General features: G+C 39.4%; 1 protein-coding gene across 1 annotated transcript; it reads right to left on the bottom strand.

Moving 5' to 3' along the window:
- Nucleotides 1-786: 786 nt before the first annotated feature.
- Nucleotides 787-25,551, bottom strand: LOC104157937 (fibronectin type-III domain-containing protein 3a; the record flags this gene model as incomplete). Its single annotated transcript, XM_009695485.1, has 13 exons — nucleotides 787-900; nucleotides 1,982-2,157; nucleotides 2,244-2,349; nucleotides 4,319-4,437; nucleotides 5,786-5,854; nucleotides 7,529-7,667; nucleotides 13,383-13,469; nucleotides 14,114-14,288; nucleotides 18,452-18,576; nucleotides 19,197-19,250; nucleotides 19,862-20,000; nucleotides 24,125-24,184; nucleotides 25,394-25,551. Coding segments are annotated over 13 exons (1,521 nt in total), but the record flags the coding sequence as incomplete, so codon positions are not given.
- Between the last annotated feature and the right edge of the window lie 253 nt (nucleotides 25,552-25,804).

The raw sequence follows: 25,804 nt of genomic DNA, 5'->3' as shown, positions 1-25,804 counted from the left end.
TGAGGGTGCACTCCATCCCACTGTCCACACTGCTAACAAAGATGTTAAACAGCACCAGTCCCAATACCAACCCCTGAGGAACACCATTCATCACTGGTCTCCACTTGGACATTGAACTGTTGACTGCAACTCTTTTGAGTGCGAACATCCAGCCAATTCCTTACCCACCGAGTGGTCCATCTGTCAAATCCACGTCTCTCCAATTTAGAGACAAGGATGTCATGTGAGACAGTGTCAAATGCTTTGCACAAGTCCAGGCAGATGATGTCAGTTGCTCTTCCCTATCCACCAATGCTGTAACCCCATTGTAGAAGGCCACCAAATTTGTCAGGCATGATTTGCCCTTAGTAAAGCCATGTTGGCTGTCACCAATCACCTCCTTATTTTCCATTACTGATGTAATTATATAAAACTAAATCAGCTTATAAAAACCGCAAATACACAATAATCTATTGTATTATGTGGATATATTCGCTCTGAGGAAAGATAACTACATTAAAGGAAAATTTTAAGAATAGCCTGCATCACTCAAGAGAGGCAGTGCAGCAGTTGTGCCAAAACTCTTAACCAAAAAACGAAGTAAGATCTCAAGTACCTGCAGGCTGCCAATTTACAGGTGTCATATAATGGTATGATGAATGACTTTAAGGTTTCACCTGCCAAGTATTGGATAATCAGGTAAGTATGTTTAAAAATGTGATTTAAAAAGAGTCTTAAGCTTTTAAAGTCAAACTTAAAAATGTAGAAGACAATCATGTTAAGATAGGTGTAACATGGCATTCTTACCTCCCATGACACCTGAGCACATGCAGCAGATCTGCAGGCCACTTGAGGGGGCTTGCACTGATCTGGTGGTCCAGGTGCTGTAGTTACTTCACATTTTTCCGAGTAAGGTCCAAACTATTAAAAAAGGGAGTTGATACAACTAAATTGCAAGAATAAAATTACTACTTTTTAAAAACTTTACCATAGTAGGGACATATAATAGCAGCCTGAAGCTCTGTATTACTTGCTTATGAAATAAATCTTTGTGGACTGTGGATTCAGGATTTACTTCAGTATCTGACTATTCTCCAGAATAGCTGCAAGACTCTTCTCTACAGGAAATGCAATCAGAATAAATTTGACACTTCAAACTCTCAGGCAAAATAGGAAAATGCTATCCAAATCCTCACTTTGAAGTTACATGATGGCTGCACTGTAACATAACACAATTTGTAACTGCCTATTTATATCGATCTAAAAGAAAGAAAAGATTCAAAAATGCTTGAGCTATAAACCCCTCTTTGCAGTGGATGGATAAAAAGTTAGGTCAGTGCTTTAACATCTTAAGCTGCAGAGCTCTCCACAAACAGTGTCAACTGGTCCTGATTTTTTTAAGAACTTCATTGAACAAATGCAAGCAGTCCTGCCTCTCTGTCTTTAAATCAGGACTTTGGATACATAATTAAATAAAGCTTGTTCTACAGCAACAATTGATTTAAACACACTTAATACTCCAAACAGAGAAAATAGTCTTGTATCTGATAGAACAAGTACTCAGAAGTTAAACTAAATATTAAAAAGAGAGTCAGGAAACGCTAATTATTATGTTCTAGAACACCAAGAGCTGTAAAAATAAAGGTTAATCAATTTACAAAGCTTTTTACAGAAAATAATTTACTACCTTACTTCACATGAGAATATTAAAGTTGCAACAATGCTTTGATAAAGTACTTAGCATTTCCTAACCACTTCCCAATGCTACCATTCAGATATGACATAATTAGTTACTTTCTCTTCCCTTCATCTAAAACCCCCTTCATTATAAACTCATGTTTAACTGTCTGTTCCCACACAACAATAAGCTATGTGAATCAAATGACTCTACATTAGGAAATCCTCATTTTAAAATTACTGTTAAATGCTTTTTCTAAAAGAGAAGATCCTTAACAGCGATCGCAATCTCTGGAACTAATTTCATTTCAGACTGTCTCCTTACCCCAGCCTTGTTAGCTGCTCGCAATCTGAAGCTGTACGTCCTCCCTGGAAGAAGGCTGCCTACTGTACATTCAACATCAGAGCCTTGGTAAACCTCTCTGTGTTCATCGGTTTCTGTCTGACACATTTCCAGACCGTAACAGGTAATGGGTGAACCACCATCTACCTGAGGTGGTCCTAAAAATAAGAAAGAAAGAAAAGCTTATTTAAACATATAACACATTTGGATCCCTTACACTGACTAACAGTTGTAACAGAATTACCCCAGCGCAGCTGAATTTCTCTTGCTCTTGGTCTACCCTGTAGCCTCGGAGGCTGGCATGGACCAGGAACCACTGCTGGTGTCTGCACCAGTAAAGAATCAGATGCCTACAAAGGGAAGATAGATTAATGAAGTCATCTAGGCCAAAAGAAGCATATCAAATATGCCACAAGTAAAGGCAAATACTTGAATCAGAAACAGGACCTTCCATTTTTTGAAATGCATCTTCAAATACATGAAGGTGCCTAAGTGATCCTGTATGCATTTCTTGTAATACCTATATAAAAGATGCTACAGTGATCATACAATATGCAAAATTAACTTTTGCTCTTGTGTTTTGGTACACATGCAAGGGGTAGAATTGAAAACGGTGGCTAATTATCAGTACAAACCTAGTATAGATGCTTGAAATAAAACTTGTTCAATGTAAACTCATTCTCTTTTCCATCAAACTGCAGTTTAGTGATTTCTAAAACCTTACTCTAAGGGTTGTATACTTTCTGTGCAAGAATCTCTCAAAAAGCAAAAACGGGCAGGAATGTCAACCAGAAGAGATTAAAAAAAATTGAGATTCCACATTACTTAGTAATACTTAATGTGCAACAAACTTCCACCTCTGATTTGAAGTGCGTACAAAAATATACAGCATAACAACATGCAGCAGATGGCACTGACTATTCTGCATGCAGACAGAAATGAGTCAGAGACAATGCGGAGTTACTAGCTTCAGTGAGATACAGAACAAATACTAAGTTGGTAAGCCTTTTAGTTTACAAAAGAGAGGCATCTTAGAGTCTCATTTCACAACTGCTTTCTACATATATTCCAGAAAGAGTGGATTGGAAGCTCTGCTGCTTTTCAGTTCCTTTGAAATGTATTGTTGCACTGAACAACTGATGCTACTTAAAAAGCAGACTGTTTCTCAGGTGGCATATGTCCATGGCAAGCTACAGGAAAGTTTAATTACATCTTTCTTTACTATTCTTCTGTTGATTTCTGACACTTTCAGAAAGTATGAGGACTTTCTGAAAGTTATTTTCTAATGGGGTTGGACAGTGGGGAAAGATGTTGGCAGAGCAAAAGTCTCCAAAGACATACATGCACTTGTGGTCAGGTGACTGGGAAGTATTCTGCCTTCCCCCTTTTGCTGTACAACAGCAAGCTGAGCTATGGTGAGAGGGAAAGCACTGCAGCTGAGCCAGCACTGAAGGAGTCCAGATCTATTCTTAAGACAAGGTGGCTGTGAGCAAGGCTATCTCTCTGCAGGAGACTTCTACATGGAGGAAGAACACATGAATTTCATATAGTAAAAGGGGGCTGGGGAAAAAATGGCAAACACCAACAATGCAAGGCTTAAAAATTTTCAGGAGATCTGCTTGACAGTGAAGCCCTGCTGGAAGTCTGTAGAGAGCCAGGGCTGGCTTTGTTACACTTGCTGCTGGGAAGAAGGGAGAAGAATATAGCATGACATTTTGGCATTGGGGACTGAACTGCACCAGAGAAGTGATAGTAATGTGTAATGTAATGCAATGACAGTAACGTAATGTGTCTATATGAGGGAGCATTGTACAGCACCAAATTGTTTGGGAATACTGAAAAGCAGGGTACTGTAAACATTTTGATTGTGGCTGAGACAGCATGGGAAGAGACTATGGAGCAGAACCCTGTAAAGCCTGAGGACGCTCTGTCCTCCCCTGCTTGCTGGGCTGACTTGGCTGATCAGACAGGGTACTCCACTGACCACAAGAAAAACATTAAATTTACACTGCTGTCTTGGGTTAGGCCTTAAGAAATTACATTCTATCAACGTATCACAGAGGAGAACAACATAGTATCTGTTTCTGTAAATAAGAAAAATCACTTTAAACAAAATAGGGTATCAGGAAAGAATATTCACATTTATTTCTTTAAGAAATGGGCAGAAACTTGAAACACTGTGCACCAATACTGGAATTTTTTTGAGGTACTAATTAAGGCTATTTTGTTAGGCACTTCTGCACAATATTTGCCTATTAACTACTGGACCAGATTTTCTTAAAGAGAGAGAAATTTATTAAAAATAGTAGCTTATATTACCGTGCTTTGTCCTCCTTCCCCAACGCAATATACACGTAACCGATAGGAACAGCCAGGATTTAGTCGGTCACACACATGTTCCCTTGCAGCTCCACTGTATATTGTGTCCCATTTGTTTCCTGAAAGGTTAGGAGTAAGTGTGCAATGAACCAAGGTGTAATTTGCCACACTTCAGTACCAGCCACAGCAGGTATCTTAGCTTCACTAAATAGGTATGTGCCTGATGTTTATTTAAAAAATTTAAGGCTTGCTTTGAGTTTCCTGGAAGAAGATCCCATCATTTCATAAAGATAGTTTCCTAGGTAAATTTGTGTAGATGTGCTGAAGTAACATATCTTCCTTATTTGGTATTCACAAGAACTAGGAGAGAATTTACTTTTAATGAAATAGTTATTACTGGGCCAGCAAGTACATTCAAACATCATAACCAAATAAACAAGAAAGATACAAAAGCAAAATTTTCCATGGAAAAGAAACTTTTAATTACAACATTCATTTTGCAGACTGTAACTACAGTTTACAATCGATAAAGCTTGTTCCTGTACTCCTGAATGGCCCAGCACCATCTGAAAAACTGATTTCATTCTTTGCTATTCAGCCAGATTCTTAAATCAAAAACTTTGCATTCTCTCTCTCTTTTTAAGAGATTAAGCAGGGAACCTGGAGACTTTTAATTGTATCTCCAACAACTCAATACATCACAGAATTTAGAGGACTGGGAATGAAACGTAATGTACAGCTCACTATATCTGCATGAAAGGCTTGGTAAATCATTCCAAAAGTGACTTGATGTGGACATGTGATGGAATAAGGAAAGAGACAGACTAAATACCAAAAGAATCACACCTGAGACCCCTGACAGAGCTACCATTACAATTTGGGGACAGTGCACTGTCTTAATCTGACACAGCACTGCAGAAGTATAAACTTCCATTCTCCATGTGACTGTGCTTCTGAATTTAATGAGGTTACTTAAAAGGTCTAGATTTTTAAATAATTTAGTTGGATAGCTTTATGTCCACTTTAAAAATATTGTTAATTTCCCTTCTGGATGAAAGGACAGAAAAGCAAATAACAGAAACAATTACCCCAATTGCATCACTGTTCTCCTTAATAGTGATAAATGGAGCACTAGTTTTTCTTTCATCTGTCACATACTCAACAAAGCTACGTGGCCCTGTCCTCTTGTTCTAAAATGTCTGAAATGTGTAATTTCATTTCCAAAACGGAATACACCTAAATAATAAGTTAAACACAGAGCACCTCTTTTGACACAGAGTCTTGCGGCACCTTCTTTCTAGGCCAGAGAAAAAGACCCTCTTGCTATAAGCATCAACATCCTGATTTTCTAATGGCAGTCCCTTGCAATAACTCTTCCTATCATAATACACATTTTACTCTTCCCACAGGCGCACATGAGCAGAAAAAAGAACCAACTGAATGCCAAGACATGCTCCTAATACTTACCATTTAAGCCCTCAGACATTTCCACAACATATGTATTTATTGCTGCTCCTCCATTGTCTTTTGGCGGATCTATAAAAAACAGCAGTATTCCAACAAAGCGCGGTAAATTAAACGGTTTTGTAGCCTTTGGGGAAAATTCACAAAATTCTTATTCAGACAGATAGCATTCTGACTAGCAATAGCATTCTAGCTCAGGACAGCTGCAAATCACTCAAATTCTCCACTAGGTGAAGCTTCCAGCTCACAACCCTACCGCATACTCTACAGATGAAGTGAATTGGGCACCTGGGAGATGCCACAGCAAACGTTTCAGTTAGTCTGAAGTGTCGTGGAAGGTTGCCAGATTATGGTTTCAGGGACACAGAACCTAATGGTCTTGTAATTTGGACTGCAGATAGGAAAAGATTATCATACTGATTTGCATATAAGAGTATTTCAAAATAATTTAAGGACAGGATTTCAAAAACCTAAATATTTTGGGAGAGAACAGAACTCAGGAGGTCTACACTGAAAACCTAATCTCTTAAATTTTAAATACATCCCTAAAAATAGAGTGCACTATCCTCCCTAGTACAATATTCAGGTACAAGGTATGAACCTACAGACCTATCTTTGACATATAATCCTACTACTCTTTCTCAGAGCTGACTTAGAGAACAGCAGAAATAAAATAATGCAGAAAAACAACATTTTGGACAAAGACAGCATGATACTTCAACACAGAAGAGTACTGTTGCTGTAACATTACATGTATATGCTGGACGAAATAGCGTTGCTCTTAGGCAACGGTTACATATCATATCACACCTGCTAAATAAAATGAGACTTATTATATGGCACATAGCACTTTTTGGTTGGAAGGTAATAAATTACTCCAGATGAAAAATAAAATTATCACATTAATTATCACTTATTAAAAACCCCAGAGTATTACTGTTCAAAATAATGACTACTAAAGGTTTTATATATAAAGAGATATTTTAGATAGTTTTAGATTTACGAATTAGGTATTTCTAGTAACTTCATACATTATGTATCATCCATAAAAGATCAAGTATCAGGCCCTGATACTCTGGAAAGATACAAGACTGGACTTGCTGATTACTACTTCTATTCTGCAAATAACTGTCTTATTATTAATACAAAAGAATTAAACACACTACTAAACAGAAATAGGTAAGAAGTTTCATTACCTGTGACAATAAATAAAACCTTTAACTGTTTCATTTTCTACTAAAGCACTGCATCACACAGTACTGTTTCACCTTCTATTTCACAGCTTAAGGCTAAAAAACTGAGCCTAAGGAAAAGTTTCTCAAGATCCTTAGCGAATAAAAACATTTATCTATCAAAACCAAACACTTTGAAGAGAAAGGCTGAACTTGGATCTTCTCTTTTGATAAAAACCCAGAATTTCGTGGCATCTACTTTTTGTGCCAGAGAAACAGTAATTCTTAATACACAAATTAACACTACTGGTTTTTCAGTTATTGCAGTTAACAGTCCCTATTACAATTTGTAAATTATTCTTCCAATATAATTACACCATTATACTGCCACCCTAAGTATTCTGAATCAGTGTTTTTCTCTTAGTTCCATGAAAGTGGATCATAATGGCTCCGCTGACTGAAGTGTTTCTGAAGTAAAACCTGGCCTTCTATATACAAATATATATAAAAAACATTTTATATCTATTTAAAATACAGAGGATATAGTCTAAACAGAGCTTGACAACAATCTTACCCCAGATTATTTTAAAACTCTGTGCATGAATTTTTCCTTTCACTGTGGGTTTTGAAGGTACTCCAGGCTTGTCTGGACAGGTCATGTACTCTACTGTCTCGCTTGGACTGCTTTTCCCTTCTGAGTTATAGGCAATGACCTGCAAATATATAAAAAATATTATAAACAGAACAAACTCATTGGCTAGTGGTATGCTAGTCACTGTTAATGGTAGGATCAAATTAATTTATATGCATGCTTAGACAGATAGCTATACAATAGATTATCACAAGAAGTAAACCTATTATATACCTTCATTTTACATTTTCATTAGTCCCATAGTCAGACAATCACTATACTGAAATTAAGAATTCCTGCAAATTGCCAGCAAAAAAAAATCCTTAAAAACCCCCCAACCTAGTAATTGTGAAGCTGAAAAAAAAATAACTTTCTATAGCCCCCAAATTTCAAATGTTGGTGCATAAAGTTTGGCTCCTACTTAGGACACTTCAGAGTTGCCTGACTGTAAAAGGTAATCAGGACATGCAAATCTCAGTGACATTAATGGAATCTGTGGGGACTCAATATAGCACAAGCCACTTCATTTCAAGTCAAGGATCCAAAAACTTGTTTTTTTAAAACCACCTAAGATACTGAGAAATTAGACTGGTCTAAGAACCACTCTTTTTTATTGGAGTTGCACAATTTATTGATAACGAAATATATGGATGAGAAAAAAACTTTGTAAAAGCATGGAAACAAAAGATGATGAAAAAGACATACTGCAAAGAGGCCACTTTTAAACTTTCACTGAAGGAACTCGGAAGTATTAAAACTTTAATTTTCAATTCCCTTCCCATTGAGGTAAAAATATTCTCATGTAATTAAGAGCAAAAAGTGATGCTTTAGTAACTGCTAAAGAAACCTGAATAATTGGGACGAATTAAGTAGAGCGTTCATGCTACTGTAGTACTTTCTTCTAAGGAAGTACATTCAGAGATTAAAAAAGTGTTTATATAATTAAGTTGTATTAACGACAGCAAAGATGATATAAACTCTTAAATCCCAGGTAAAATGATGGCAAAAGTTGTCATGGCAATTATTTACAGGCACATGAAGGACAAGAAAGTAATGAGATTTACGAAGGGTAAATCATGTTTGACCAACCTGAGTGCCTTCTATGATGAAACAACTTGCTTAATAGATGAGGACAGGGCTGTCAACATCACCTAACCTGACTTTAGTTTGACACGGTCTCCCACAACATCCATGTAGACAATCTAGTAAGATACAGACAGAACAGATGGACCACAAGATGGGTCTGGAAAACCTGACAGAATGCCAGGCTCAAAGGGTGGTGGTTAATGGTTTGAAGGCAAATGAGCAGATGGTCATGAGTAGATTTCCTCAGCAGTCAATGCAATGTCAGATACTATTCAGTATCTTTAGAAGTGATCTGGATGACAGGAGTGAATGCACCCTCCCTAGGTTTACACATGACACCAAACTAGGAGCAGAGACACACATGCTGGAAGAGCCACCATACAGACTTTGACAGGCTGGAAGACTGCATCAAGAAGAACTGTATAAGCTTTGACAAAGATAATATAAATTCTTGCACCGGGGATGGAATAATCCCAGCAGCAGTACAGTCTGGGGTCTGACTGGCTAGTCAGCTTTTCTTTTTTCCAGCTCTGCTGAGAAGGACCTTGGGATTCTGGTGGAGAGCCAGCCAAACGAATCAGCAAAGTATCCTGGCAGTAGCAAAGGCAAATTGTTTCAATGGCTGCATCAGCAAGAATTTAGCCAGCAGAACAAGGGATACGATTATGCCACTTTACTTAGCACTTTTTAAGCCACACCTGTTCAATTTTGGTCCTCCCAGTTCAAGAGAGACACTGGGAAACTGGAGAGAGTCCAGAAGAGGGGCAGCATGATTATTAAAACGTTGGAGAACCTGACACAGGAAAAAAGGCTGAAGAACTTGGGTTTATTCTGTCTAAGAAAAAAGAAGTTTCATTGGGGAGGTTCTAATCACAGCCTTCCACACTTAACACGTAGTTACAGAAGATACGAAGACACAATCTTCACAAGGATCTGTGATGACAGGACAAGAGACAGTATGCACAAAGTACGTTAGGGAAAATTCTAGCTGGATATAAGAAATGAAATTAATCATCGTGAGAACAGGCTGCCCAGAGAAGTGGTCAAATCTCCCTTGCTGGAAATACTGAAGTCTCAGCTCAACAGGGCTAGGACAGGGCTGAATTGCCTAATCTAAGGCCCTGCTTTCTACAAAAGTTTGACCCAGATGATGCTCAAAAGTCCTTTCCAACCTAGACTTTCCTGTGATTCTAGGAAAACAAATTGCTGCTATTCTTTACTTCCTAGCTGGAGTTAGTTTACTACATATTGCCATTTGTTCCTAGCAAAATGCTAAACAGCCTAAAAAAAGGGGTTTTGGTTTTTATATATTTTAAATATGAGCAGAATTGAAATGACAGCAGTAATGTTAGTTCAGATTGAGAAAAGGAAATGTGAGCTAACATGTCTCTCAGACATTAAGTCTCCTGATACACTTTACAAGATTAACAATCATCTGGTTGTCTCTGTGCCCTTACAAATGAAGTTAAACAGGTACGGTTAGCATTTACATATTATAATAAGGTTTCCAATTGTTATAAAGCTTCTTTCAAAAGCCTTAAGGAATATTACTACTAATTAAGTCTCTCCCCTGTATAATAAAAATTAAAGACCTGATTAACACAACATTTGTTTCTCCTTTATGCTCTGTGAATGAGTGAACAGAGACTTCTGTTTACTGTTTTGTTAATAAAAACAGGGTATAACCATTGATTTTTTTATTTTAATGAGAAACTTAGGATGTTTACGTTAACTATATATTTACTAGCAATACAAATGATTAACATGTAGGATTACTTTCAAAGAAAGATTATGACCAAGTCCTGCAAAAGCTAGTGTCAAGTTAATTAGCTGTTCTTTAGTTTAAGTTCATGTGTGGCCATAACAGTCCTAGCTTGGTACAGTCCTTGGAATACACTATGTATTTTTAAATATTTAAATATTAAGTTATGTAAAAAACCAAAACCACAAGTACTGTAAAATTAATCCCCATCATAACCTTTTCTGCTTAAGAAAGTAATCATATTCAGAAGTACAAAATACCTGCTATCATTTGGAAAGAAGTACTTATACGTTTTAGTGTTAATTCAAAACAAACCAAACAACCCTTAAACTGCTACCTTTCATATTGCAAAGAGATGACGTTTTTCAGTAGTTCCCAATTCTTCCTTATGAAATAGTATTTTAGGTGTACACAAGGCAACAGCTATCAACACTTTTTCCCTTGTAGACAGAGATGAGATTATTCTGACTCTACTTCATACTGTGGGATGTGTCTTTAGCTTTGTTCCAAAAACCAAGCAACTGCTCAAGAGGGACTTAGAACACAGAATGGCCCAGGTTGGAAGGGACCTAGAAAGACCATCTGGTCCAACCTTTCAGGAAAAAGCGAGCCTAGATGAGATTATCTAGCACCCTGTCTAGCTGTGTCTTGAAAGCATCCAGTGATGGGGACTCCGCCACGTCCCTGGGCAGGTTGTTCCAGTGACTGTTCTCACTGTGAAAAAAGTTTCTTATACCAAGATGAAACCTCAGTGCAACTTGCACCTATAGCCCCTTGTCCTCTCCACGTGGCTCCTTGTGAAGAGAGCGCCTCCCTCCTCTTTGTAGCTGTCATTTAAGTACTGGAAAACTGTGATGAGGTCTCCCTGAGCCTTCTCTTCTCTAGGTGGAAAAGATCAAATTCCTTCAATCTTTCCTTATAGGGCAGGTTCTCCTAGTTCTTTGATCATCTTTGTGGCCCTCCTTTGGACCCTCTCCAGTTTGTCTGTCTTTTTTGATTTGTGGGGATCAGAACTGGACACAGTACTCCAGGTGTGGCCTGACAAGAGCTGAATACAGTGGGACAATCACATCTCTTATCTCTGCTAGTAATGCCGCTGAGGATGCAGCCCAGGATCCAATTCACCTTTGTTGCTGCAGCGTTGCACTGCTCATAGTCAGTTTGTCCACCAGGATCCTCAGGTCCCTTTCAGCAAGGCTGGTCCCAGCCTATACTGGGCTCCTTGCTTACTGTGATCCAGCTGCAGGACTCAGCATGTCTTTGTTACACTTCACACTCCTCTTGCTAGCCCATCCCTCTAGCCTGTCAAGGTCTCTCTGTAAGATTGCTCTCCTTTCCGATGTGTTCATCTCACCACTCAATTCGGTGTCACCAGCAAACTTGGTGGCAATGCTTTCAATCCCACTGTCTAGATCGTTCGTGAAGATGAAAAGCATGTGGCCCCATATTGATCCCTAGGGGATCCTACTTCTGACAGGCTGCCAGCCTGAGTAAAAACCATTGATCACCACCCTCTGAGTGTGGCCTGTTGGCCAGTTTCCTACTCATTTCCCAGATCACCCATCCAGTCTGTATCTTGTCAGTTTATCCAGGAGAAGGCTGGTGGAAACAGTGTCAAATCCTTTGCTGAAGTCCAGGTAAACAACATCCACTGCTCTCCCCAGGCCAAGTGAAAGTGTTACCTTGATGTAGAAGGTAATGATTTGCCTTTGGCGTAGGCTTTTCCCAATCACTTGCTTCATTTGGCCTGTAACAGTTTCTAGGAGGACTCTTCCATTACTTTGCCAAGGACTGAAGAAAGACTAATGGGCCTGTAGTTCCCCAGGTCCTCTTTTGAGCCCTTCTTGTACAAGGGTATGACATTTGCCCTCTTCCAGTCGTTAGTGATATCCCCTGATCTCCATCACTTTCCAAATATTATAGATAGTGGCCTCTCAACAATGTCAGCCACTTCTCTTAGTATCCTGGAGTGGATTCTGTCCTAGCCCATAGACTGATGTGGGTTGAGCTCTTACAAGAGGCTACAGCTGCCCAGCCCTTCCTCCACCACTGGTGGGTCCACACATGCCTTGTCACAGGTACTTGATCCTGTGATCTGATGTCCAGCTATACCAGTAAAGACAGAGGCAAAGAAAGCATGGAGAACGTCTGCCTTATTGGCATTATTAGGAACTTGCTTCCTGCTCTGTTTAGCAACGTGCTATGGTGCTTCTGCTTCCTGGTGCTTCTGCTTACTGCTCACGTATCTGAAGAACCTTTTCTTGTTGTTCTTGACATCTTTGGCCAACTTCTGTTCTAGCTGATCCTCAGCCTTCCTGACTGCACTTCTGCATGTCCTAGCAAGGTTCTTGTAGTCCTCGATGGCTATTTGGCCACCTTTCGATAGCCGGTATGTTTCTTTTTCGCTTTTAACCGCACCCAAAAGCTCATTGTTAAGCCATTGTTAAGCCAGACTTCATATCAGCTAACAAGTTCAGTGCTCAAGACTTATCAGAATGGCCTCAGCACCATGGTAATATGAATAATTTACTAACTTGGGCTCAGTGCTACACTAGCACTGACAAATGTTTTTTGATCAAAGACGGTCCTTACCCCAGCACTTTCAGGACATGTTTAGTGTCTAACAAAGAACTCCAAAGCTACACTAAGTAATATTACCCATGTATATGCAACATAGAAGCCAAATAAAAAACCCCAACTGTTAAGAACATTGAGTTATGACCTGGAATTTCAAGATACCTGCAACTGTGTTATGCCCTTGCAGCGGTTCTTATTCCTTCTGCACAGTCAATTAACGAAGTCGGTGTTCAGCTGATAGTTTTAAGAGACTGAAACTGTAAGAAACTGGCAACTAATTTAGTTTTCCTTAAAAAAGGCCCTCCTCAGTTCTGAGTCAATCTCAAGCTACTCTGGTGCAAAAAAAAACCCAAATATATGAAAAAATCTTACCCTAAATTTGTATTTTGTACTACGCCTCAAATTCTTCACTGTGTAGGTAAGATCGTCACCATCATATTTTGGCTTGAAACCATATCCCTGCAGAATTAAACAGGATTACTTGAAACATTGTATTTGCAGACCAGACCATTTAACACACTTCATACAAATAAATTACTATTTCAGACTGTAATTGCTATGCTCCTCTGACGAAGCAGTAAGTGCACCTTCATTGTGTAAACACAACATTTTTTTTTGGAGCAGGGGAAATTAATTAACCATTCTCCAATCAGAAGAGGAGAAAATAACAGTAAAGAAAAATATATACAGTGTAAACAGAAATTATACCTAACACTTTCAAAGGGCAGAACAGGACTTATTTTAAAAAAAAGGTGGTTAGGCTGAAATGACATCTAGAGGGACCACACTTCATGATACAATTACTTTCATCCAGCTCTTGTAAGGCTTAACTTTCACATGCAAATTCACAACGTTAAAAGTAATTTCAAAGTCTTTGCACGACTGGGGCTTCATAACACTAATAATGATTACTGTCACAATAAAAAGGAGAAAGCTATGTGGCCTGGTCACAGCAATGACAAGTCGTTAGCTTTATTTCAGAAAACACAGTTCCTTGTAGGATATTCTAGCAAAAATAATCATTGTTACACTTCATACAATAATGTATCAAACACACACATTATAGTCTCTTTTCTTATTGAGAATAAGTATTCTAAACTTACTGAGTTCTCATCCTCCATCTCTAATATATACGAGATTCCTTCATCTGATGGTGTTCCTGAGGGTTTTGTCCACTGTAGGGATAACCAAGTAACTCCAGCATTAATCAGCAAAGGACTTGCTGGTGTGGTTGGGGCAGTGCCTGAGGTATGATACAGGACTTCTTCACTAAAACCACTGTTTAAAACAGACAGTATGTAAACTAACTAGACACAATAATTAATAGCTCGAAAAACGTAATTCTTACTAAACACAGCTATCACAGTTTCTTGGACTTGTGCACAAGTGGAAATGGCAAGCTGTACATGCAGACCACTTAACTTGCCCACAAGTCTGTCAGTAAGAAAACATCTGAACAAGGTTAGCATGTTCATAATTGAAAGATTCTTTGTATGATACAATTACACTGTTTTGCTAACCAAAATATTTTGCTTTTTCATATTAAGTCATTATTCTAAAACAGCAGAGCTCTGTATGCAATAATGTACTGATACTACAGTGTTCTTCCTATTCAAAATGAAAACATGAAGATATAAAAGCATATGTGGGAAGATCTTGAAAAAAATGTTGCTTCCCAGGTAGCAACTATGTGCTTCAAGTATACTGTGAGTACTAGTTTCTCTAGTGATTCAGAAAATAATAGAGTAATAGCCTCATTCAATGTTAAGTTACTTAAGAGTTGCCAATATGAAAGTCTTACTGCAGAACAAACAAAACAGAGTGTACACCAGTTAATCTCCTAACACAACTGTCAACCTTATCTGATGACGCTTAGATAGGCATTGAAGTGAACATACAAGTAAGATACATAAAAAGACCTATTGTGAAACAGAGGGATGCAAAAGTCAGTGAATGGGTACTATGCTTGCACAGATGGTCTGATGTAATCGGTTAGACTAAAAAACTCCACCTGTTCTCAGCTGGCATTTGCTGCTTCTGCATCAGATCTGAAGAAACATTTACAGGCTGAAAAGCTAGTCTAGTTTTTTTAACCATATGAAACAAACACCAAAGATGTAATTTTAACGCTACCTAAGTGAGCAGCAGGAAGCCCGGAAAAAAAAATTCTACGTGTGGCTTAAAAACCAGTACCAGTTAATATCTCGTGTGTCAGAATATGACTTTCCTGAAAAATCTTAATATAAAGATACCTCAACTTCACTTTCTCTCTTACCCAACGTACATTATAACAACGCACACGTCGTAAATTTTGGTCTGCTCTAAAGTCTTTTCGGCATTAAAAATAGTAATAATAATAATAAAAAAATCTTACAGACAACACATTATCAGGAGTGTCGATAGCACCCAAAACAGACATACAGTCTGTGTGGACATGCAGATTGTGAAATACATTGTGAAGCAACGAGTAAAAAAGTGCAGAACAAGAGAAAACTTTTTAATTTTGGGGGGGAATAGTAATTTTTTTCTTGCAAAAAGTCACAAGCAAGAAAATCTCTGAAATGAAGATGTGATACATACTATCTACTAAAAAAAATTTCAGCATTATATAGGTAGGCTAGAGAAAGCATGAAGAGTGGCTAGACAAATACTAAGCCTATCTCTATTCACAACAAACTACTGACAGAGTCACCTTACAAGTAGATATAAGGTAAAACCCCCCCACATCTTCAAAAGATTTAATCTTTTTACTTGATTGAACCACTCCAAAATACACTGAAATCAACTAAAAGAGTTCCAGTGACACCCACATTTGAATGACTCTTAAACAATTCACTTGGAAGTACAATAATGCCATCTACCTTTTAAATAGATTTTATTTTTCCAGTTTTCTTTAGCGACTGTTTCATGTGTGGTTAGAATTAAATGTAAAAATATAAGTAACTCAAAGATAAAATATCTATTCTTGTTGGTAAAATCATTTAGACAAAATTCTGTCTCCAGATGCCTAACGTTTTCAACATTCTTCATAACGATTAATCAGGCACTACCTTAATAAACCATTAAGGTAAGAGACTTCTTAATTAAATAATACCTTAAAGACAATAAAGTGCATCTTTACAAGGCTATGAAATACTGATTTAAAAATCTATTTGGCGTGATTCGTTTAAGAAGTGTACTTTAACTGATCAGTGTCTTCTACCAGCTTAAGCTGCAGGAATCTGTAATACGTGCAGGTATTCCTAGAGGGTACATTACACTCAGACATAAAAAGGGAACAGGAAGAGATCCCACGCACTGGACTCTGCCTAACTGCCAGCTCCTTCCCTTTCCTGTCTTTATTTTTTTGAACAGTTCCAACTAAATCTCATCAAGACAAAGTCCAGGAGCAACTCAGAATGATTCATTCCAGAAACATCATGCAGAAGGCAGTAACTTAATAAAAGACTGTGTTGGAGCACACTGAAAGTCATTCTAGCCCACTATAGTGTCCTCTGACAGTGGCCCAAAGCAGGTGCCTAAGGAAAGACATAGGAACAGGCACTATAAGCAATACATTCCCCAAGTACTCTCCAGAGCCCCCCAAGACACGCCTCAGATCTCCTGAGCCAGCTGTAGTTTTCACGTACTTAATAGTCTGCAGAAGATTTCTTCTGCCCAGCCTGAAGTACAACCCCAGGTCTGTCTCCCTGTTCTTCACGCTGTCCTTCACCATTGTCCAAGCAGGCATCGTTCCCTCAAGCACCTCCTTGTGCCAGCTGAAGGACACACATCCTCTATTTCATGCTATAAAAATACCACTCTGGTGAGCTGCAGCATAATGCTCATAATATTTCAAACAATGAATTAAAAATACAAACGCAAAATAGCAATTTTAGGCTGATGGCTAGAGAAGCCTTATGTTTTCATGCCACATAGGACCTCGAGGTCCAAGTGCTACTAGGTAGTGTGGACACTGGCAGTCTGCTCTAGAGATGATGAGCCCTGGTAATGTGACTACTAGCCAGGTTTATTTGTTTTGCCTGAAGACCAAGAAGCATTCCCAAGAACTAACACACTCAGCAGGGCAAGCATAACTTGAGAAACCAGTAATTTTGTTTTTTTTTTTTTTTTGTCAAGTTCTTCCTTATATTCTCTACTGAATTCAGCTATTATTCATTCAAAAACTCAAAACAAGTTTGGTGCTCTATAATTCTGAAAAGTAGCAATTAAAAGTAAGAACCACATATCCTAAGCATTCATAATAAGCTCTAGAACTTCAAAAGAATGCAGTGATATGGTAGTGTCATATTCTGTCCATTTCCCAGGGTAAGAGGAGACTAACAGACACCTTAGATAAAGGGAGACATATCTAAGTAACGGGACGTGGCAAAGAGCACAACACAGATATACCCACAAGTGGCAGTGGGGTTCCACCAGACTTACTGCCTGCTCCAGCAGAGTTACTGCACCTCTTATACTGTCATCACTACAACTCTAAATTCAAGGAGGGATGATAAGCCCTGAAAAATTGCTACACCAGCTTCAGGAACTAACCTTAGATCTAGCACCATGTCAAACCTCCCTGGAACCAAAAGCAGCAGAGAGCATGGTACGAGGCACCCTCTGGTCAGCACAGCAACAGCACAAGCACTGCAGCATTTAAACTATTCAATTCCGGCCCTTTGGCTGAGTTGCTTGTCTTTTAGCAGGATCCTCAGAATTTTAGCAGAAGTGCTTATTACATCAGACACAGAAGCCACAATTGCACTGAATGTGTGAGTCTCTACAATGTAGTGCCTAGCCAAACTCCAGTGGTTAACTTAGTTCTACAAAGACTGAGGCTGAAAACCAGCACAGCCTGAGCTGATTTCACATGAGAGCAGTCGGGTTGTCCGTGCCATGCTCATGCTCCCCATTCTAGGGGCATGTACAACATCTGAGGTGGCTGTTCAGGGAATGAGGCTAAGTCTGGCAGAAGTAGCTGTACTATCTGCTTCTCAGTGGGACTGAGACTTGTAGCATTTATATGGTAAGTATGCACATATGTAGTGGTTGTAACATGTAGCCATACCACGCCTGGACAAAATCTGTTATGCTGGGAATCACAGAATAGCTGAGGTTGGAAGGGATCTCTGGAGGTCATCTTGTCCAACCTTCCCTGCTCAAGTAGGGTCAAGTGGTTCATTGTACACATGTAACCTGCGTACAGATTACATACAGATTACAAATTCTGTGTACATAGTACACAAATAATCCAATCAGACACTGTGAATTAACTACGCAGTTGGACTAGATGATCCTTGCAGGTCCCTTCCAACTGAATTATTCCATATTCCATATTCCATTTCATTCCAGTTGGACAAAAGACTTTTTTCTTTAAATGCCATTGTATGTTTTTCGTAAACAAGCACACACATGCATATGCATTCCATATTTATGTATATAATAGTAGTGTTTACCTCATTCCCATGTCATTTTTGGCTGCTAGCCTAAAGGTGTACCCCATTGCTGGTGACAGTTTAGTAATCCTATACTGTTTCTGTTGGCCATAATAACACTGGCAAAACTCTCCATTTCCTTTTCCCTAAAAAAGAATAAGTTAATCACATTATTCAGCCTATTATATATGCATCCATCAATTAAAGCAACACACAAATGTGAGGTCAACTCATTTTTTGAAATGAAACATAACTCAAGAATCTCCCATATAGTGAGGCAGTAGTATATGAAACTTTGTACATATGTTGAATTAGAGGCTTTTTTTTCTTCCTTTCCATTTCCCAGCTCCACAGGTTGGAACGAAAAAGCCATAAAGCGTCTGCAGCTCTGCCATTGCAGGATATCTGTCCAGACAGGAACTGGAAGACGCTTGTGGGGGCATAGTAGATCCACCCTCTTTGTACCAAAGAAAGACTGTTACAGGAAAACGATCCTTCAGTGCCAGCTCTTGAAAGAAGTATTGGACTACAAGTGAAAAAGCCACTATTAAGAGTGACAGAATCATGTAATTAAGATCCTATTATTTTACATTCCCCAAGAAAAAAATTGGGCAGTAACTGTATTTTGATAATTGCTTCAGGAATTACATATTTGTCACATGCCTCTAGACAGAAGTCATAATTTTCACACAACCTGACGTGCACAGTCACATACAGCTACTTTAAAAACTACAAAATTAAAAATAAAATTGAGTAACTTGCTTACTTCATCCCATTCTAAAAGGTAACTGTGGATTTTAGAACCATTATCACAAGATGCCTGCAACAGGAAAAGAAGAAAATTAGAGCTCTAACTGGATACAAGACCATTTAAGGAAAAAATATGTGTATAGGTCAAATCACGACAAGACTGCTGGAGTGCAAATGATGCTCCCCTTACATGATTGTTTCACTTGCCAAGACAGTCCTATTTCAGCCTTCATCCAATGAATGCTTGTATCATGTTTCAGTTTTGTTTTTTAATTTAGACCTTGAAAAAGTATTCTGGCAGCAGTGTAAAATGCTACAGTATTTTTCTGAGCAGCTAGATTGCAGGTTTGCTGAAATCTGTCTTTCAAAATCACTTCATTTGCGTCGCACAGACAAGCCTAAGTTCAATGACAGAGAAAGGAATTGGTTCCACAGCACAGTAGGGGACTGGACCTCAGCAACTTCATCTACAAAAGCTCCTTGCTTTTCTGGGAATCCTTCTCTTTTTACTGCAGTCCACATTTAGCCCAGTACATCTATTTCCAGTCTTGGAACTGTGACTGAAATTAGTATGTTTGACAAAAATTTTCTATTTCAATGAACTGGTATTTTGTTGACAAATCCAAAACAATTCTGAAGAGTTTAAAATACTTATTTTAAAGGCTGTTAAGCAATTCTTACCTTCCACTGCAGAGTAAGAGAATTTTTGGTCCGATTAGTTATCCTGGGCAGATTTGGCGTATCAGGTTCACAACTCATTGTGGTAAAACTCTCTGCTTCTGAAGGGCTCCCCTTTACACAGCTGCATTCTACTTGGACTCTGAAGTGGAAAAAAGCCAATAACATTTTATTTCCAAAATCTGTATATACAGTTTCCAAAGAAAACTAAGTATTCAGAACTAAGTTACTGCCTTGCTACCTCATTATTAAAATATCACTGGTATAAACAAATAACTGGTGGAAGCATCTTGGTCAATAGAAATAATGAGAAAGAAGAGAGTCCTTTACTTTGGATGTGCATCATCACCATCAGTCAGCTTTAGTCTCACAATTACATATGAAATATATATTATTTGCTGTACTTTGGTTGGGAAATAATGGTAACATCTCGCAGGCCCATTATCTGTTGTAGACATATTAACTGGTATTATGAATAATTTTTCTTCTGCAAGTGCTTTCATCAGATGAGCACAATGAATTTTCAGAGTATCCTCTGCACTCCTTCAAGACCTTGCTGAGTCTGTTAACCCTGCCCTTTCCTTTAGGAAGGCTAGGAATTAACTCTCCATATACTTCAGAAGAGTGAATTCTTGTCTCAAAGAGAATTGGTTTCTTTTTTGAACAGTTTGTCTCCAAAAGGAAATACAGAATTAACTTCTGGCCTCCCCTTGACCCCCTAGCTGTGCAGCTATGCCTTGCCTCTTTCTGGGTGAATAGGCACATGACTTTCTTCTGATTCATCTGTTCCTTTGAAAGAAAAAAACAAAACCTCAAAACTCTCTTCCCTCTGATCACTGGTATAAGACCTGGGTTACCTGCTTATGAAGATGTGAAAGTCCTTATATATTCTTGTTACATGAACAGCGAGTCACAGGAAATTTGGCTTTACAGATTTCATGAACAGGGAGAGGGATACATTTGAACAGTGACTAATGTTGGACACAAAGTTGTTTGTGCTTGCATACAGTTGTAAATAAGTAATTTGTCAGTTATATTCATAGTTTAGTCTTTCTGGTCTTCAGTGATTTTGGGAAGTGTTCACACTAGCAGAATTCTGTTTAGGAAGAGCTTAGATGGCTAAGCCACCTATTCCCATGTATCATCTACAATGACCAGAATTAAGCAAGAAAGAATCTGAATGTAGCCTGATAAAAAAGGACTTACATAGGGAAAAAAAAAAGTCCTAAGCTCTGACCCTTATGCTCCACGTACTTTCAACTTAAACATCATTGGGTAAAGTGTATAAACGCTACTAAAAATAGGAAATAAATCACAGGTAAACACTTGCATATGAAAGAGCTTTGAGTCAACTCACCATTCATCCTTCTCCTGAACCTGTTCTGCAGGCCATATAGGGGCCCAAATTAAATGGTGGCTGTGATAAGAACAGATAAACCCTCTTTTGCTTCTGGTTTGGCAACCAGGACAATACCCTGCAAAACAGCACTAGGAGGTGTAGACCCCTTCACACTGAGGACCAGGAACGTAGCTCTCCCATTTGAGCAAATGCTAATCACAAGGCTATTATACAATGGAAATCCTGCTCTTCCCTACTGCTGACGTTCTAAAAGTCACGTGGAAAGAGGCACAACATTTCTGACTTGGATCCTTACTCAGACACACTTCTGTTCCCTGTCCTACCAACTGCCTCTAAATCGGTTCCCTGGTCAGTACACAAGGGTCTTGGGGTTCTCCACACAATCAAGAGAGGCAAATCCCTCACATGCTGGACATTCAGTCACTTCTAAGAAGGCACTCTCCACTTCTTTCTTGACAAGGCAGTACTTCCAAGGAGGCCTTCATTTCTGCCTTCACAATGTTACATATTTATAAACTGCTGTATTCTTACCATCTTTTTTTTCCAACCAAGAAACATAGACTAGTTTGGGTCAGAAGAGTCACCTAGTCCAATACCCTTGCAATGAGCAGGGACATCTTCAACTAGACCAGATTGCTCAGAGCGCTGTCCAGCCTGACCTTGAACACTTCCAGGGATGGTGCATCCACAACTTCTCTGGGCAACCTGTCCCAGTGCCTCACCACCCTCATCACAAAAAATTTCTTTCTTACATCCAGTCTAAACCTACCCTCTTTCAGTTTAAAACCATTACCCCTTGTCCTATTGCAACAGGCCCTACTAAAAATTCTTTCTGAAAAGCCAATTCTAGGTACTGAAAGGCTGCAACCAGGTCTCCCCAGAGCCTTCTCTTCTCCAGGCTGAACAACCCCAACTCTCTCAGCCTGTCTTCATAGCAGAGGTGCTCCAGTCCTCTGATCATCTTCATGGCCTCCTCTGGCTCTGACCTGAGACGGGTGTCCCTCTTGTGCTGAGGACCCCAGACCTGAAGGCAGTACTGCAGGGGGGTCTCACCAGAGTGGAGCAGAGGGGCAGAATCCCCTCCCTTGACCTGCTGGTCACGCCGCTTGTGATGCAGCCCAGGATCTTGCTGGTTTTCTGGGCTGCGAGTGCGCATTGCCAGCTCATGTTGAGCTTCTTGCCAACCAACATCCTCAAGTCCTTCTTGGCAGGGCTGCTCTCAATCTCGTCATCCTCCAGCCTATACTGATACCTGGGGTTGCCCTGACCCAGGTGCAGGACCTTGCACTTGGCCTTGTTGAACCTCATGAGGTTCACATGGGCCCACTTCTTGAGCTTGTCCAGGTCCCTCTGGACGGCATCTCGTCCCTCACGTATGTCAACTGCACTACTCAGCTTGGTGTCATCTGCAAACTTGCTGAGGGTGCACTCAATCCCACTATGTCATTGATGAAGTTATATAAACAGTACCGGTCCCAATATGGACCCCTGAGGGACACCACTTGTCACCGATCTCTATCTGGACACTAAGCGGTTGACCACTGCCCTCTGGATGCGACCATCCAACCAATTCCATATCCACCAAACACTCCATCCATCAAATCTGCATCTCTCCAATTTAGAGAGAAGGATGTTGTGGGGGACCATGTCAAAAGCCTTACAGAAGCCCAGATAAATGATATCTGTAGCTCTTCCCTTGTCCACTGATGTGGTCACTGCATCATAGAAGGCCACTAGGTTGGTCAGGCAAGACTTGCTCTTGGTGAAGCCATGCTGGCTGTCTCGAATCACCTCCCTGTCCTTCATGTGCCTTAGCAGAGCTTCTGGGAGGATCTGTTCCGTGATCTTCCTCGGCACAGAGGTGAGGCTGAGAGGTTGGAAGTTCCCAGGGTCCTCCTTTCTACCCTTTTAAAAAATGGGTGTGATGTTTCCCTTCTTCCACTCACCAGGGACTTCACCTGACTGCCATGACTTTTCAAACATCATGGAGAGTGGCTTGGCAACTACATCAGCCAACTGCCTCAGGATTCTGGGATGCATCTCATCAGGTTCCATAGACTTATGTACATTCAGGTTCCTCAGGTGGTCTCGAATCCGATCTTCTCTAACAGTAGGAGGGACTTTGCTCCCCCAGTCCCTGTCTTGTGGTCTATCCACTCAAGAGGTGTGGCAAGAGAGGTTGCCAGTGAAGACTGAGGCAGAAAAGTTCCTGAGTACCTCAGCCTCTCCTCGTCTGTCGTTACGACTTTCCCAGTCATGCTCATCGGGAGCGTACACTTTCTTTGACCTGCCTTTTCTGGCTGACATGCCTACAGAAGCCCTTCTGATTATTCTTTGCATCCCTTACCAAGTTCAGGTCCAGACGATCCTCCAATATTTAAAAAAGGATGGAAGAAGAACATCCAACATCTTTCCAATCCTATGCTATTTCTTCAGTATGACAGAGAGAAGCAGCAAATTCTGCTGGAAGGGTAGGGGCATGTTTTGAGCTAGGGGCATATTTTGTGGTGCATATGGGGTCAGATTCACTGGTCTACTGGAGCAAAGAAAAAGCAGCATAAGGTGACCTTCATGTGGCTAGCAGTGAGCACCTTCCTGTGCAAGGTTCTTTCCTCTGCTGCTTGCGGGAAACTGAGAGAAAGCAAGCAGCATCTGTGCCTGGCTCACAGAACAGAAAAAGCTCACTGTGCTGGCATGAAGGAAAGAGCATGGATGTTGGATGGGGGTGCAACAAAGTTCTGTTTTCCAGAATGGACTGAGTGGTCAGCTAAGCCAAAAATGTTGATCTGTGACTCAAAGGACAGTGAGAAGTGCTAAAGAAAATCTTTGAAGACTTACGCAAATACACAGATACAATGGAACTTTTAAAACATTTCCACTGAATTTAATGAAAAGGAGATACTCACTTTGCATGGTAATCAGTTGCTGGCCTGAGATCATTTACAGTTACTTTATTTTCTTCTCCACTGCAAAGAGATATGATTTTGTTTAAGAAACTGTTTCAGAATCCCATATATTTATAAAAAGACACATATCATCTAACCCATTCACCTAATGCTCCTTCTAAGAAACGTATTTGCTAACAGTTTCTCTCTGTTGCTAAATATAGTAAAACATAAATGCATTTATCTTTGAATTTTGGGGACTTCTTGCATTTGATTCCTGTTCTTTTGCCCTGGTGGTTTGGGGGCGCTTTTTTTGTTGTTTTGTTTTTTTGGGGTTTTTTAAAAGAATATTTATTTTCCTCTTTACTCAGTAAGACCAGTAAGACCATACATGTATATGCATGTATGTTATTACACAAAAAACATCGAAGTACTGGGGCCTACAGAAGCTCAGTTCAGCCTTGCAAAAATGATTATCTAAAACTGCATATGACTGCATACACCTACTTGTCAGTATCTAGTAAACAGAAAAGGCACCCAAGCGACATCTATTAGTCTGCTTTTGCTGACATCAGCTTATGTTAGCGAAGCCCACTTCTTTTCCTCTAGTTTCGAGGACAGGGATATCCAACTTGTGATTTGTGTACTGCTCCCAAGAAATCCATGGAAGGTTGACTAAGATAAACTAGCTAGATACAAAGATTTATAATTATTAGAGAGCTCTACACCCTTAAAGTAAATTTTACTGTTCTATTTCTCCAAATACCAAAAAACCGATTGAAAACCATTGTGTTAGGAATGAAACAACTGAAGAGTTTTGTTTGTATTGCTGCTGCTAGAGTTGTGTTTTGTGTGAATTTACTTACTTTTTTTCATATCACAAGACTGTCTCTTACCAAGAGCATTTTCAGGGAAGGAAGGGATAACCTTATTGGGAGCAGAAGCATGTGCTGAAGTAAATAACTACAAATACAATTTGTATTTGTCACTATTTATATATCTCTCTACTTGAGAACCCATAGTTTCTACTGCAGCTGGCTGAAATACTGCTAAGTGATATTAAAACATGCCTCCAGCATCTAAGAACAAAGTCTTTACATTCGAATTGATGGTGGAGACTTCAGTAATAGACCAGAACTAATTCTACTGAAAAAAGTAGTTAATTTCAAAATAGAAGCTGCACAAAACTGCTAATTATTTAAATCTCTGGACAACAGGCAGATTTTTAATGAGGTTTTAAGCCACATAATTCAATGCAACAGCAATTAAACAAAAATAACGAAGACCCACACGTATACAGTTTTGTATTTTCCATCTTTTCCGGTATTTGAAATCATCACTTCATAAGTATAAACATCTGGTATGTCGTTCTTGTCACTGTCTTCTCTGGTATCACTTGATGGAGGGGACCATGTAAGCAGTGCTGTTCTTGCCTGAATGTCTGATACCTGTAGAAATACAACTTTTGAGATTTCTGCCATTTAAATGCTGTCATATATAAATGATGCTTTGCCACAAAGGACCAAATAAGAGAGATGAAAATCACATACCGTTAGTGTATCAGAGTATTTATACTGATATCATAGCTACTATCTATTTCTTACAGATGAAATCAAGCTAAAAATACAAGAGATGTCATGAGAAAACTGCAATCCTAGGGCACAGGGCTGAGGGCAAAGAAACTTCTAAACAACGAATGCC

Source organism: Cariama cristata, unplaced genomic scaffold (assembly GCF_000690535.1).
Source record: "Cariama cristata isolate BGI_N322 unplaced genomic scaffold, ASM69053v1 scaffold2022, whole genome shotgun sequence".
Taxonomy (NCBI): domain Eukaryota; kingdom Metazoa; phylum Chordata; class Aves; order Cariamiformes; family Cariamidae; genus Cariama; species Cariama cristata.
Note: the sequence above shows the minus strand (reverse complement) of the source record. Positions and strands in the feature narration are given on the sequence as shown.